Below are 13,505 nucleotides of genomic sequence, written 5' to 3' on the forward strand. Positions count from 1 at the left end.
GACTAGTAGATAAGTTTATAAAGTCCTACTAGGAATAAAGCATAGAATGCAAGATTAAAAGCATAAAATATCACATGGACAATAAAAGTTTACTTAAAATTTTGTATTTTTAAACAACTTGGTATTTCGCAGTCATTCACTGATCCATTTAACCAGTAAACATTTACTTTGCATCATCTATGTACCTAGAAATATATCCGATGCTGGTGGCTGTATAGTAATTCTGGAGTAACAGGTCCTTAGACTGAATTTATAATAATCCACTTTTTAAGTAGGCAGTCCAGAGCACCACTATTATCTATTTGAAAAAAGTGCTGGTGCCAAGAAACCTGGGAGATATGAAATTCCTGTGACAGAGAAGGGCTCCTTCAGATCTTACATAGTGGCAATGTTGCCACCAAAGACTTACAAAAATATTCACAAGGGAAGAGACCTGTTTTTTTTTTTTTTTTAAATCAGGTTGGATAACTGGCTCAGAGGGAAATGTTGTAATATGGAAAAAGTTTGGGACAGAATGAAAGTATGCGTATTACCTTAAACAGTAGTTCAGAGAAGGAAAGACAAAACAGAGTCTAGAAGCCAAGACAAAAGCCATGGCAGAAAAAAAAAAAAAAACAACTTAGGCCTGAAGAGAGTAAGGTTTGGGCAAATGAGGTAAAAGGGTGGCCCATATGGTGGACTTAAGAGTGGGCAGAAGAGGTACGAAGTTAGAGTGATTAGGAGCACTCTCTGAAATACCATTTGAATAGAAGCTGGAGCAGACAGTGGGAGAAACGACACGGCCTGAGGAAGTCAAACAAGATTTTTCCCTTTCAATCTTGGCCCTAACAAGGAATATTTTATTTGTAAGCAGAAAGTATTGTTCTATAAATCCAAACTTTTAGTAACTAAAAGCATTAGTAAGTACAACATGCAGAGTTTATCTGTGCCTGAGGCACAGCCACTTCTATAGCCATGAGCTCTAACCTTCCATGGCATCATCCTGAGACAAGGGGTTGGAAGAACTGAATGACAGCTCAAGGATTTCTCTGAGTTCACATATTCTTTTATCAAGTTCTTTTACACATAAGGAATGTACATTCCCTGATCCCACCTTCCGTTTCCCCTCACCCTCTTCTTTCATTTATTCATTCATTTCATTTCATTCAAAGTTTATACTCAGCCAGATACTGTTCTACATCTTCATAGCAATGAAGGCACAATTCCTGGCCACTTGATGCTTGTAAATAACAGATCACAGTTTTGGTTTTGTTCTACAAATGCAACACAAAACAAAAAAACAAGAACAGGGTAAGAGGATGGAGAATGATGAGGGGTCAGTGGTGTAGGATGGCTGGGGAAGGGTAGGCTCAGGAAGAGGCAGCATGGGAGCAAAGTCCTGAGTGGGAGGAAGCAGAGCATATTCTGTGAAGAGGGAACAGCAAGTGACAAGTCTCAAGGTCATAACCTGCTGGGGCTGTTGCTTACCACGTATCTCCTATCCTTTTCTTCACTACCAGAGTTCTGATTTTAATCTTGTGACACTGTGTTCAGCTACAAGATGACATTTCCCACTCTTCTGCAGTCACAGAGGTGCTTCTAGAAATGTTTTCTTTTTCTTTTTTTAAAAAAGATGATTCACTGGGAGGTAAGCCCTTTGGCTCACCTCCACGTTCCCCATCCAGAAACATCAATGCCCAGAGGTGTGGTGGTCATCTTGGATGAAAAAGTTAGAATGAAAGTTTGGCTAATGATAGCAGAAGAAAAAGGACTCAGACTTCCTGACGATGCTAGGGAATGTATGAATCACTGCTGGAACAATCTACTTTTAAATTTTTTTTATTGATACATAAGAGTAAAATAAAAGCCATAATTATTTAGGTCACTAGGAGTCTAGTGGGGGGATGAGGATACCTCTGCTACTTTGAGCTGAAAGCATTTCTAAACTGTTTGGAGCCAAGGAGTAGAAACAGAAATGAATTACAAGAACGCTGCAGTCTATGTGAGAGATGCTGAGCCAGGGTGGCAGCAGCAGAGGTGGTAACGTGATGGGATTCTAGATTATTCTGAAAGTAGAGCTAACAGGGACTCGCTCACACACTGGATGTGGTGTATGAGGAAAAGAAGAGACAAAGCTAACTAGAAGGCTGGGGACCAGAGCAAATGCATAATGGATAATACCCTTTACTAAAAGAAAAAGAGAAGGAGCAGGTCTGGAGGGAAGGAAAAGACCTGGTGTTCTACTTTGGACAGGTTAAGCTGAAGAGCCTCCCAGGCACCCAAGTGGGAGTGCAAACAGGCAGTGGTGTAGACGAGTCAAGACTGCACACCGGACATGAAGGACACTGGGTCTGGATGAAGTCATAAGAGTGTGGTGAAGGTATTAAAGACGGGGAAAAAGTTTGAGATCAGATGTCTAAAACATTCTGAAAATTAAAAGTCATAAAGAGAAGATAGATCTAACAAAGGAGAGTGAAATAGAATGATCAGCTGGGAGAAGAAAAACCAGGTAAGCCCAGCATCCCAGAAGTGAAGAAAGTCTTTGATGAAGGAGCGGGGATAAGCTGTGCTAAATACACTGTCAGACCTGGGGAAGCAGAGAACGAGAACTAGACCTGGATCTGGAAACATGGAGGTCACTGGCCGCCCGGCTGACACGGCCTCCCTGGAGTGCAGGAGACAGTGAAGAGCACACGGACAGAAACACCTGAGAGGAAACCGGAGAAATGGAGCAGGAAGTGGACGGGTAGAGTAAATGGAGAGGTGGGAGCTGGTTGTTATGTATTTACTGATGCCTTCAAGGTGGGGAGATGTCACAGCCTATTTACGTGCCAACTGCAAAGAAAATGATGGTGCAGGAGACATGGATGCCAGAAGGCAAACCCTTCGGAAGCAAGGGGAGCGCCCAGTGCCCACAGGGAGCCGTGCTGCAGGTGGGGTGGCAGGCCTGAAGGGGGAAAGGGCTGGGGGCAGGCTGACTTGAGGACAGGAAGCAGGAGACTTTCTCTTCCAGGTATTCATGTCCTCTCAGTGAGCCAGGAGGGAAGGTTCCTAGCTGAGGATGAGGAAAGGGGAAAGGTTATCGGAGGTTTGAAGCGAGAGGAAGAAGAGTAAAACAGAGATGCAGTGAGTGAATTCATCAGAGATGCAGTGAGTGAATTCATCAGAGATGCAGTAGGGTTGCCTGGTAGCATCTGAGGGCACATCTGGGGTTGGTGGTCTTAAAATGAGACCAGTGACTTTAATGACCAGTCATTTTCCTTATAATCATCTGAGCTGCTCAACGGCAGGTGTGGAATAAACAGTGTTGGATTTGACCATGGTTGCGGTTTTTCCAAGAAGTGTAACAGCCAAAAAGAGAAAGGGCGTTAACTGCATTTGAAGATAAAATCAGCAGATATTTACCTGGTTTTCGTTCTAAAAGCTGTTGTAAATGAAACACGGCTTGTTCGTAGTCCTGTTTTCTGAACATGAGATCTGCCATCATCTATAAAGGTAAAAGTTGGTTATAAAAATACAGCCATGTGATTTTACAAAGCATGTTATTCCTATCAAGGTTGACTGCTATGAAGACACATAGGAGAAACACGAGGGCAAAGTTTTATAAAATGGAGCCATTTAAATTCAAGTACACCTTAAGTAGATTAGCACTGAGATCCGTCAAGGATGTGAAACAGATCTCTCTGTTCACAAAAACTATTTTTAGCAGAAAATATGTTTTAAGCAGTTATTTTTAAAACAGAAATTTGAAGGAAACTGCACTCTATGTGTTATCATAGAGAAGAAACCTCACTGGACTTTGTAAAAATAACAAGAAAATCTTTTAAAAACCCAAAATAATATTTCAAAGGAATATAAAATTAGCAAGATTTAGTGAGATTTTCTTATTATGTGTTTTAAAAGGGAGAGTTCTTGTATTTTTCAGTTATAGTGATTCATTTATGAACCTCACAAACTGTCATCTATGAAGCTGTTTGAAAAGCTAACAAAAACCTCAACCCTCATAAAATTGAGAAAGACAAAACTATTTAAAATACAGTGTCTTAAAATGTTATACAAAGAATTTTCTCTGTAATTCAGAAAGTCTGACTGAAACTGTTAAAAACTCCAGCATGTTTAAGTAACTTGACCACAGGAACCATTCCTGACCAGGCATCCTTTTAGTCATACAGAAAAACTAAAAATGTGCTAATAATCTTAAAAATATTAATTTTCCCAAGAGCCGGGCCTCACATCTACTATTAGTTTTATCAGGTAAAATTTGAAACTGCCACATGGAATAAATACAAGACACGAGGGCCCTGCTGGCACTGAAGTGTCCCGGACTAACCATGGTGGCGGCCTCATTGTCCTGGTCGCTCTGGAGAAGCAGCGCGCAGTGCCGCAGGCAGGCGTCAGGATCATCTTGTAGCAGGTATAATCGGGCCAGCTCCAGCATTATCTGTAGCGAAGGGCGAGGTTAATCAGAAACAGTCTAGAGCAGAAAGTCAGGAAAGTGTCTAGGGCGCAGACGTCACCTGACCAAAGTTAGTACAATAAAAATGCCATCCACGACAGGCAGGTAAAGCTATAGGTTTGCTCATCTCTAGTTTCTCTTATACTGGAAAAATTATGGAAAAACAGGCTGTAACTCACTTGAAAAGTAGAGACAAAGCATTGTGAAAAGAACAGGTCCAAAATAAGCAGCTAAGATTCTAGTCCAAGCATCTCCACGATGGGGCCACGGCCCTTTACCTCTCTAAACCTGTTTCCTCATTCGTAAAATATCAATAAAAGGCTTACAGCAGACATGCTCCAGACTTACAACTATGATTTCAGTCACTTTAGTCATCACTGAACGAGGCACCTGTTTGGTTGTGACTTAATAAACACTTATTTTTGCCTTATGTCTGAAAGAGCTATGTTAATTCAAAATGTTCAATCTTAAACGTCAAATTCTAGAACATGGTTGTCTTGTGTTTTACATCACTTAAATATTTAGCCATTTACTAGACTGAGAGTAGAAAATCCTAGAGATCAGCACTAACAGACGGTTCCTGTGGGGAACTGACTGCCGCCATTTCCTGCTCCCTTCTGGCGGGTAAGTCAAGAGAGAGGCGTGAAGGAAGACACACGCTCGTGAAACTACACGAAACATGTGAAAGAATGAAATTAGAACATTCTCTAACACCACACACAAAAATAAACTCAGTATGGATCAAAGACCTGAATGCAAGACTGGACACTATAAAAGGCTCTGAGGAAAACACAGAACACTCTTTGACATAAACTGCAGCAGTATCTTTTTGGATCCACCTCCTGGTCATGAAAAAAAAAATTTAACAAATGGGACCTAATGAAACTGAAAAGTTCTGCACAGCAAAGGAAACCATAATAACCCATAGAATGAGAGAAAATATTTACAAGCAATGTGATGAGGAAATTAATCTCCCAAATTAACAGCTCACGCAGCTCAATATTAAAAAAGTAAAAAAAAAAAAAAAAAAAAAAAAACAAAAACCCAACCAAAAGATGGGCAGAAAATCTAAACAGACATTTCTCCCAAGAAGACATACAGATGGCCAAAAAGCAGGTGAAAAGATGCTCAGTGTCACTACTCATCAGAGAAATGCAAATCAAAATTACAGTGAGGTGTTACCCCACACTGGGTCAAGAATGACCATCATCAAAAAGTCTACATTAGGTCTCCTGCACTGCAGGCAGATTCTTTACCAGCTGAGCCACACACTGAGGTTTGACAAAAAATAAAATTCTGTGAAAAAAATTATCCTTCCCCCCAAAAAAAGTCTACATCAAATGCTGTAGAGGGTGTAGAGAAAGGGAACCCTCCTACACTCTTGGTGGGAATGTAAATTGGTACTGCCGCTATGGAGAACAGTATGGAGGTTTCTTTAAAAAAATAAAAAATAGAACTATCATATGATCCAGCAATCCCATTCCTGGGCATATATCTGGAGAACACATAACTAGAAAAGATACATTCATCCCTACGTTCATAGCAGCACTATGCACCACAGCCAAGACATGGAAGCAAGCTAAATGTCCATCAACAGAGGAATAAAGAAGATGTGGCACATATTAAAACGGAACATTACTCACAAAAAAGCTGAAATACCGCCCCTTGCAGCAACATGGATGGACCTAGAGACTATCATACTAAGTGAACTCAGAATAACTAAAATCATGATATCATTCATATGTGGAATCTAATTTTTAAAAAATGATACAAGTGAACTTATTTACAAAATAGAAACAGATTTATAGATATCAAAAACAAACTTATGGTTACCAAAGGGGAAATGTAGTGGGGGGATAAATCAGGAGCTTGGGATTAGCATATGCACACTACTGTATACAAGATAGGGTTTCCCTGGTAGCTCAGCTGATAAAGTATCCACCTGCAATGTGGGAGACCTGGGTTCGATCCCTGGGTTGGGAAGATCCCCTGGAGAAGGGAAAGGTTACCCACTCCAGTATTCTGGCCTGGAGAATTCCATGGACTGTATCGTCCATGGGGTTGCAGAGAGTTGGACATGACTGAGCGACTTTCACGAACGAGCGCTGTATAACACAGGAACTCTACTCGACATTCTGTGATAACCTATGTGAGAAAAGAATCTGAAAAAGAATGAATCTATGTATAACTGAATCACTTCACTGTATACTTGAAACTAACATTATAAATCAATGATACAGCCAATAAAAACTTTCAAAAAATGCCATGTATATATTTTCTACACTAATATTATCTTTGCATTTATTCTAACATTGTGCCAATTGAGGTTGAGATTCAATCTAGCCACTTTTGTATATCCAGCACTAAACAGCGACTGATACACAATAGGTATTCAGTTAACTGAATTGAATCCTCTAGATTCAGGTATTTGAGATTGAGAAATCGTTTTACAGTAATTATTAAAACATAGATGAACATAAAAGCTTACAGATTTACTTTTTATCACTTGTTCCATAATAATTTTTAGACTCTAACATTATTAATTCAAGCCAGCATGTATTTTACAGTATTTATAAAACCAATATTAATATTTTAACTTGTATTTTTAGTACATTTCTTTTCAAATCTTTATAAATAAGCTGTTAAGAAATTTACATTTGGGGAAATGAGATGACATCTGGATTACAAGGTGCTGAAAATTTTATAAAGGTACTGACCTTATTATCTGTCTCACAATGAACAAGAGCTTCTCTATAAAACTTAATTGCTTTTTCATAGTTTCGCTGAGCAACAGAATGTTTTGCAATCTCTGCACAAATTTCAGCTGCTAAATGTTTCTGTGCAGGAACTGCATCTGGCTGTTCGATCTGAACACGTTTTAGCACCCGAGCTTGTAATTCTCGAGCCTAGTAAAATGTAAGGATAAAAAGCAATTAAAAAAAGAAGTAGAAAAGAAATGAAACAATTCTCAATCATTCACATGTAGCATAATTTTACAGATTTATTTAAACATGATTGGTCTTCAATCTAACAAAGCCTGATCCAAAGATAATGTCTTAATTGAGGTCTTCAAAAGGTACTTGTTTGCAAATGAGCCATGCAATTATCTTTGAAACTATAAAAGTATAATACTATAAAAGTAGAGAGTCTTTTCTCTGAGGAGGAAATGCAACCATGGAACAAATATTTAGAAAAGATGTCTAGATACTATCATTAAAAATTGTAAATGTTTATTACATTAATAGTACCTGAAAGTTATTGAATCAAATATTGACTGGTTTCAGGGAGTAAGTACATCCACATACTGTCAATGGCATATAGATCAGACTAGTCTTTCTGAAGGGAGCACCCCTGTAAAACATGCTAAGTCTCTAAAATCACTGAGGCTATTCAACTTAGCTGTTCCATTCTTGGGAAGGTATTAAGGACATCACTTAGAAGGAAAAAAATTTTTAAATGATGAGTCTGAAATCTAGACATTTTAAATCCATTAATAAAAATCTACCATCAAAAAAGCTTCAAGGTCTCAAAGATGCTAATACTGAATTGTTCCAAACATTAAGAAATAGCATGTCTTCGAGAACAGTCTTTCTCTTGAATGTATGTGCACAAATATTGAACAAAATATTAGGAAATATCTTTAAATTCCAGCAATATCTTTTTAAAAAAATCACAAAGTGTCATTTATTTCAGGAATATAAGGATGGTTTAACATCTGAAAATCAATCAATTTAATATACCACAGGAAAAAAAAATTGGAAAAAAGTCACATGACCATCTTGACAGATGCAGAGAATACATTAGATAAAATTTAAGTCATGTACTAAAAATACTATTAACAAACTAGAAATTAAGAAATCATCAAAACACATCAGACACTTATATTTAGGAATACATCTAAGGAAACATGTACAAAACCTCTACGTTGAAAAACCACAAAGTATTAAGGGAAACTAAAGAAGATATAAATAAATGCAAGAAATAAACAGAAGAAAAGTGAGTTTAACTCCTGCCTATGACACTAATTGAGTGAGTTCTTGCAAGTTATTAAACCAAGCTTCTTTAGTTGTAAAACAGGATTAAAAATATCAACCTTGAAAATATCAACCTTCCCTAATTGTTATATAATAATTAGCAATGATATTTTTAAACAGTACAATCCACTGGCATTCAAATGTTATTTCTATTTGACTTACCTTCCAGAACAGCTGGGCCTAAAGACTGTCTTTTTTTTTTGTATGTGGTATATTTCCTTCTGAGACCGCCACCCACCCTCATTCCTTCACAAACGAAGGTATTTTCCTTACCTGTTGCAATGAAGTGACTGCATCATCAGGTCTGTCCACTTTACTGTAAACTTTTGCTAGAAGAACTTGAAAACGTCCATCCTCCATGAGGGCCGACAGTTCATTTACTATGAAAGAAAATATATTGGGAAAATTATGACTCATTTAAAATGTTTACATTTTCCTACAAGTTCTTAAACTTGATTCTGAAAAATAGTGAATTAAGTTTAATAATATTCAGTAAGTTAAATGAAGAATGGCCAAATTTGGCAGAGGGGGAAGGATTTATGATTAAAAAGTGGCCTAAAGAAAGGTTAAAGAACTGTAGAATAACTGGAGACTCTTCTTAGACATAGAACAATACAACGACACAGTAAGAATTTCAATTTTCATTAAGTGTGTAAGCATTTCCGTTTATCGAAGTTTTTCAGAGACAAGATAGGGTATTTGGTACATGCAATTAAGATAACTGCTATTTTTTAATAGTAGAACTTAAAAAAGTGTGTATATACACACACACACACACACACAAAGCACACACACATACATAATAAACACTGACTTTGATGTCAACCTGTCTGGCTTCAAATCGAGGCTTTATCATTTGCTAGTTAACAAGATACAAATTGAACAGGGTATCTATCCTTTCTGTCCCTCCCTTTCATCTGTAAAGTATGGGAAATAACAGTGCCTATCTCATAGAATTATTGTAAAATTTCAGGTTCATAAATTATTAAATAATAGATGCAAAGCAATTAAAGCCTTGTACAAGGCAAGTGCTCAAGAGTATTAAAAGAACTCTAGGTAATTAACACAAAGTTGTTTCTTCCACCATTTATCAAGTGCGTCATACTATGTTTGAAGTGGTTTACGTACATTGTTTCTTTAAACTTTCAACCTGAGAGGCATGTTTTGTTATTGCTATTTTACAGGTGAGAAAAGGTGGTACAAGGAACCACAAGGAGGCTGTGACAATGGTGAGGGCAGGTTGGAAGCAGAGGTCAGGGGGGTGGCAGCATGCACCTGTGGAGGCCACATAAGCCCCTGTAAGACTCCAGTTAACTCTGAGACAAATGGGAGACGAGGGGGACTGGAGCAGGCGGGACCGGGCTTCCTCTGTTTGGAAGGCCCAGTGCTGCTGCTGGGTTAGGAGTGACTGTGTCAGGGCGTGGGGCTGAGGGTGCAAACACGGAGACCAGGTGGAGGCTACTGCTGTAATCCACATAAGCAAGGACAGGCTGACAGTGGGAGAAATAAGGAGACGCGAGAGAATTCTGAATATATCTGCAAGAACCAAGAGGGTTTCCAATGGACAAGGAGCAGGGTGAAGGCCAGGATTTTGGCTATCTGAAACTGCAAAGAAAAGATGAAGTTACTGAGATGAAGCCCGCACACGGAACAGATGTGGGGAGGCAGATAAGGAATTCAGTTTCAGACAAGTTAAATTTAAGATGTTTATCAGAACCCTGGTGCTACTCTTTATCAGCTAGGTGAACCTATAAACTATCAAGAAAACTGAGTATCGATTGTTAATTTAAAAATGGAGATAATTTTATCTGCCTCAAAAACTAATGTAAGCACTAAGGCATCTAAGTACACCACTGGATGTGCTAAGCAAGTAATTATTAAATGAAAGTATTTATACTGAATAAATGTAATATGCTTATGCCCATGGAAGTAGAACATACTCCTTTAATCTCTAAAACCTTTTTAAAAATGCACATCCACATTTAAGGCCATCTGTAGTGTTTCAAGCAAGGTTTGACAAGACTCATGCAAGTATTTCTATGGAATTAAAAATGCATTCAACTTAGTAGGCTTTAAGCATCAACTTCAAATATACAATGGACCATTACTTAGCCATTACAAATAATGAGATAGTGTTATCTGCAGCCACATGGATGGACCTGGAGATTCACATTACATGAAGTCGGTCAGAAAAAGACAAATATCATATGATTATCACTTATATGTGGAAACTAAAAAAAGATACAAATGAATTTATTTATAAAACAGATTTATAGACTTCAAAAACAAACTTATGGTTACCAAAGGGGAAAGTTGTAGCGAGGGATAAATTAAGAGTTTGAGATTAACAAATACACATCACCATAATCAACAAGGACCTACTATATAGCACAGGGAACTCTACTCAGTCATCTGTAATAATCTATATAGGAGAAGAATCTGAAAAAGAATGGCTATATTGTATGTGTATATATATTATATATATGTATAACTGAATCACTTTGCTGTACACCTAAAATTAATACAACATTGTAAATCAAGTGTACTCTAATAGAAATAAAAATTTAGTTAAAAAAACTTCCTTTATGTCACTTTGGAAAGTAAAGTGTTTCTCTATAACACGAATATCTTATTTTAGTAGATTGACATTCTGACAAATTAAATCAACCTCACACATATTAAGGAGGTAATACATACTAATATAATATCAAAATAAAAAGGATCAGATATATCAGGTATATTAAAATTAGATTTTCATACCAGGTTCATGAGCTAGAGCATGCTGAAGAACTTTTTCTGCTTTATCATACCACTTCAATTTTAATAAGAGCTCAGCCAGGTCATAGCAGAGATAATTTTGTTGTCCACTTTTCAGAGCGGCCTCATAATAAGTGATTGCCTAAACAGAATCCATTTCAGTTAGGAAGAGAAAAGGCAGTGAGAGTGGCATTCAAGCATAGATCCTACACACATTATGACTTAAAGCAACTGGAAGTAACCTAAAAGCAGCTTATACACGGACTTGCACTATTGGTTAAGTATGCCATTTTTCTTACAGAATCAAACTTCACAGAAGGCAACTAGAATTTCTTCTAGCAAATAACAAAAGTACTCAAAATTTTTATTCCAAAAGTTAGTGAAATTTACTGACTGAAAATTCTTTGCTAGGTGTTATATATATGATCAACAGTTACAAGGAGTAGGGCAAGAATATAACAATTAGAGGAAAATCCATTATCCTGACTAGAAAACAAAAAACAGAAAAAAAAAAAAAATCCTCAAAGCACATGGCTCAAAACTGGTTCAACAGAAAGGATATCTATTATGCTTTGTCACATAATGAAAGAGATGTTAACAGTAAACATATCTTAATTTACTTGATGGCAAAATTGGGTGTAAGGTGAAGCCTGACGTAAACTTGAGGGTCTCAACATCCTTTGCAAAACGAAGCAGAGAAGAATCTGAGACACTGAGAAAGTCCTTAACACAAATTCCAGTTTGTAAAAACAAATTTGGGGTTTCCAACCATTAAGATACAAATAGTGCTTGCTGAAGATTTCTCAACGAGCAGGGTTCGCAAATTTGATCCAACAGATATATCTAAAAATGTGAAGTATTTACCTTTGAGTAGTTGTGAGTTTTCACAAGAGCTTTCCCAATTTTGCTTGCCAATGTTCCATCCTTTGGGTTGTGATTTAGTGCTTGCTCATACGCTACTATGGCTTCCTCAGGCTAATGTTGGCAGATACAAAAAATAAGCAATAAAATAACAGCTTAGTTGGCTCCCATTAAATGGCAACACTTCTATAACTAAGCTCTACATCTGGAAAACTTAACAAGACTAATAAAGCACATATTAATTCCAGAAACATTAACAATTTCAGGGAAATGACAGTCACCAATGGCACCCCACTCCAGTACTCTTGCCTGGAAAATCCCATGGATGGAGGAGCCTGGTAGGTAGCAGTCCATGGGGTCGCTAGGAGTCAGACACGACTGAGCAACTTCACTTTCACTTTTCCCTTTCATGCGTTGGAGAAGGAAATGGCAAACCACTCCAGTGTTCTTGCCTGGAGAATCCCAGGGATGGGGGAGCCTGGTGGGCTGCCATCTATGGGGTCGCACAGAGTCGGACACGACTGAAGCGACTTAGCAGCAGCAGTACAGGTATAACTTAGTAGGACAATCCCAACCATATTAAGTAGGCCCAGGTCCTCATAAGTAGTCATATGAGAACTGAGAGATAGCTTCTTGACTTTTCATCTGGCAGTCATTAGAAAAGACAGAATCAGAGGTCAGAGGATTGCTTCCCTTTGAAGAAAACTCCGTCTCAGCCAGTAGCTCTTTTCACCCTTTTAAAGATGACTCTCACTTTACTTCTGGTATCATCTCTATTTCAAACGTCTGTGCTGAATAACTGGATCTTCGTTTGAAAAAAATAACTACAACTTTTTAAATGTCATGGTTGTCTCCTTTTTATTGTGATGACATGATCTTCAACTATTAAGTAAACATTGGTAAAATGAGAGGGGGAACTGGATAAAGGTGATTAAAAGGTACAAGCTTCCAGTTAAAAGTATTACAGATGTAATGTACAACATAATAATTAACAGTGAGGTACATTATATGTACCCGTATATGAAAACTGTGAAAGAGTAGATTTTGACAGGTCTCATCACAGAACAAATATTTTTTTCTATTTTTAAAATTTTGTACCTATATAAGATGATGGATAGTCACTGAACTTACTGTGATGATCACTGCATGATGTATGTAAGTTAAATCATCATGTTGTATCTTAAACTCACAATGCTGCATGTCAATTATATCTCATTAAAAATGGAGGGAAAAAAAACCAAATTCCTTTCCGTAGAATGTTATACTAATCACAAAGAAGAATTTTTGGTTTTTTGTTTTTAAATCTAGGTACAGTAGTATCATAAACTTTACCTCCTGAATATTCATGTATGCATCACCAAGGAGAAGAAAAGACCGAGGACTGGGCATCCTTTCAGCCATTTCTCTGGAAATCAGAT

The 13,505-nt window shown here is 37.6% G+C and overlaps 1 protein-coding gene across 2 annotated transcripts in view; it reads right to left on the reverse strand.

Annotated features, from left to right (window-relative positions):
* TTC21B (tetratricopeptide repeat domain 21B) overlaps positions 1 to 13,505 on the reverse strand; it is a 100,560-nt gene that overhangs the window by 44,266 nt on the left and 42,789 nt on the right. For both annotated transcript variants that reach the window (XR_011461508.1, XM_005893457.2), the window contains exons 16-22: positions 13,420 to 13,492; positions 12,091 to 12,201; positions 11,230 to 11,368; positions 8,743 to 8,849; positions 7,153 to 7,341; positions 4,310 to 4,420; positions 3,385 to 3,466 (exon numbers count right to left, since the gene is read on the reverse strand). Coding sequence is in view for 1 of the 2 variants with exons in the window: in XM_005893457.2 (XP_005893519.2) it covers positions 3,385 to 3,466; positions 4,310 to 4,420; positions 7,153 to 7,341; positions 8,743 to 8,849; positions 11,230 to 11,368; positions 12,091 to 12,201; positions 13,420 to 13,492 (812 nt within the window). In the remaining variant the exon portion in view is untranslated. The remainder of the gene's footprint in view (positions 1 to 3,384; positions 3,467 to 4,309; positions 4,421 to 7,152; positions 7,342 to 8,742; positions 8,850 to 11,229; positions 11,369 to 12,090; positions 12,202 to 13,419; positions 13,493 to 13,505) is intronic.

The sequence above is a fragment of the Bos mutus genome, chromosome 2 (assembly GCF_027580195.1).
Source record: "Bos mutus isolate GX-2022 chromosome 2, NWIPB_WYAK_1.1, whole genome shotgun sequence".
In the NCBI taxonomy this organism is placed as follows: domain Eukaryota; kingdom Metazoa; phylum Chordata; class Mammalia; order Artiodactyla; family Bovidae; genus Bos; species Bos mutus.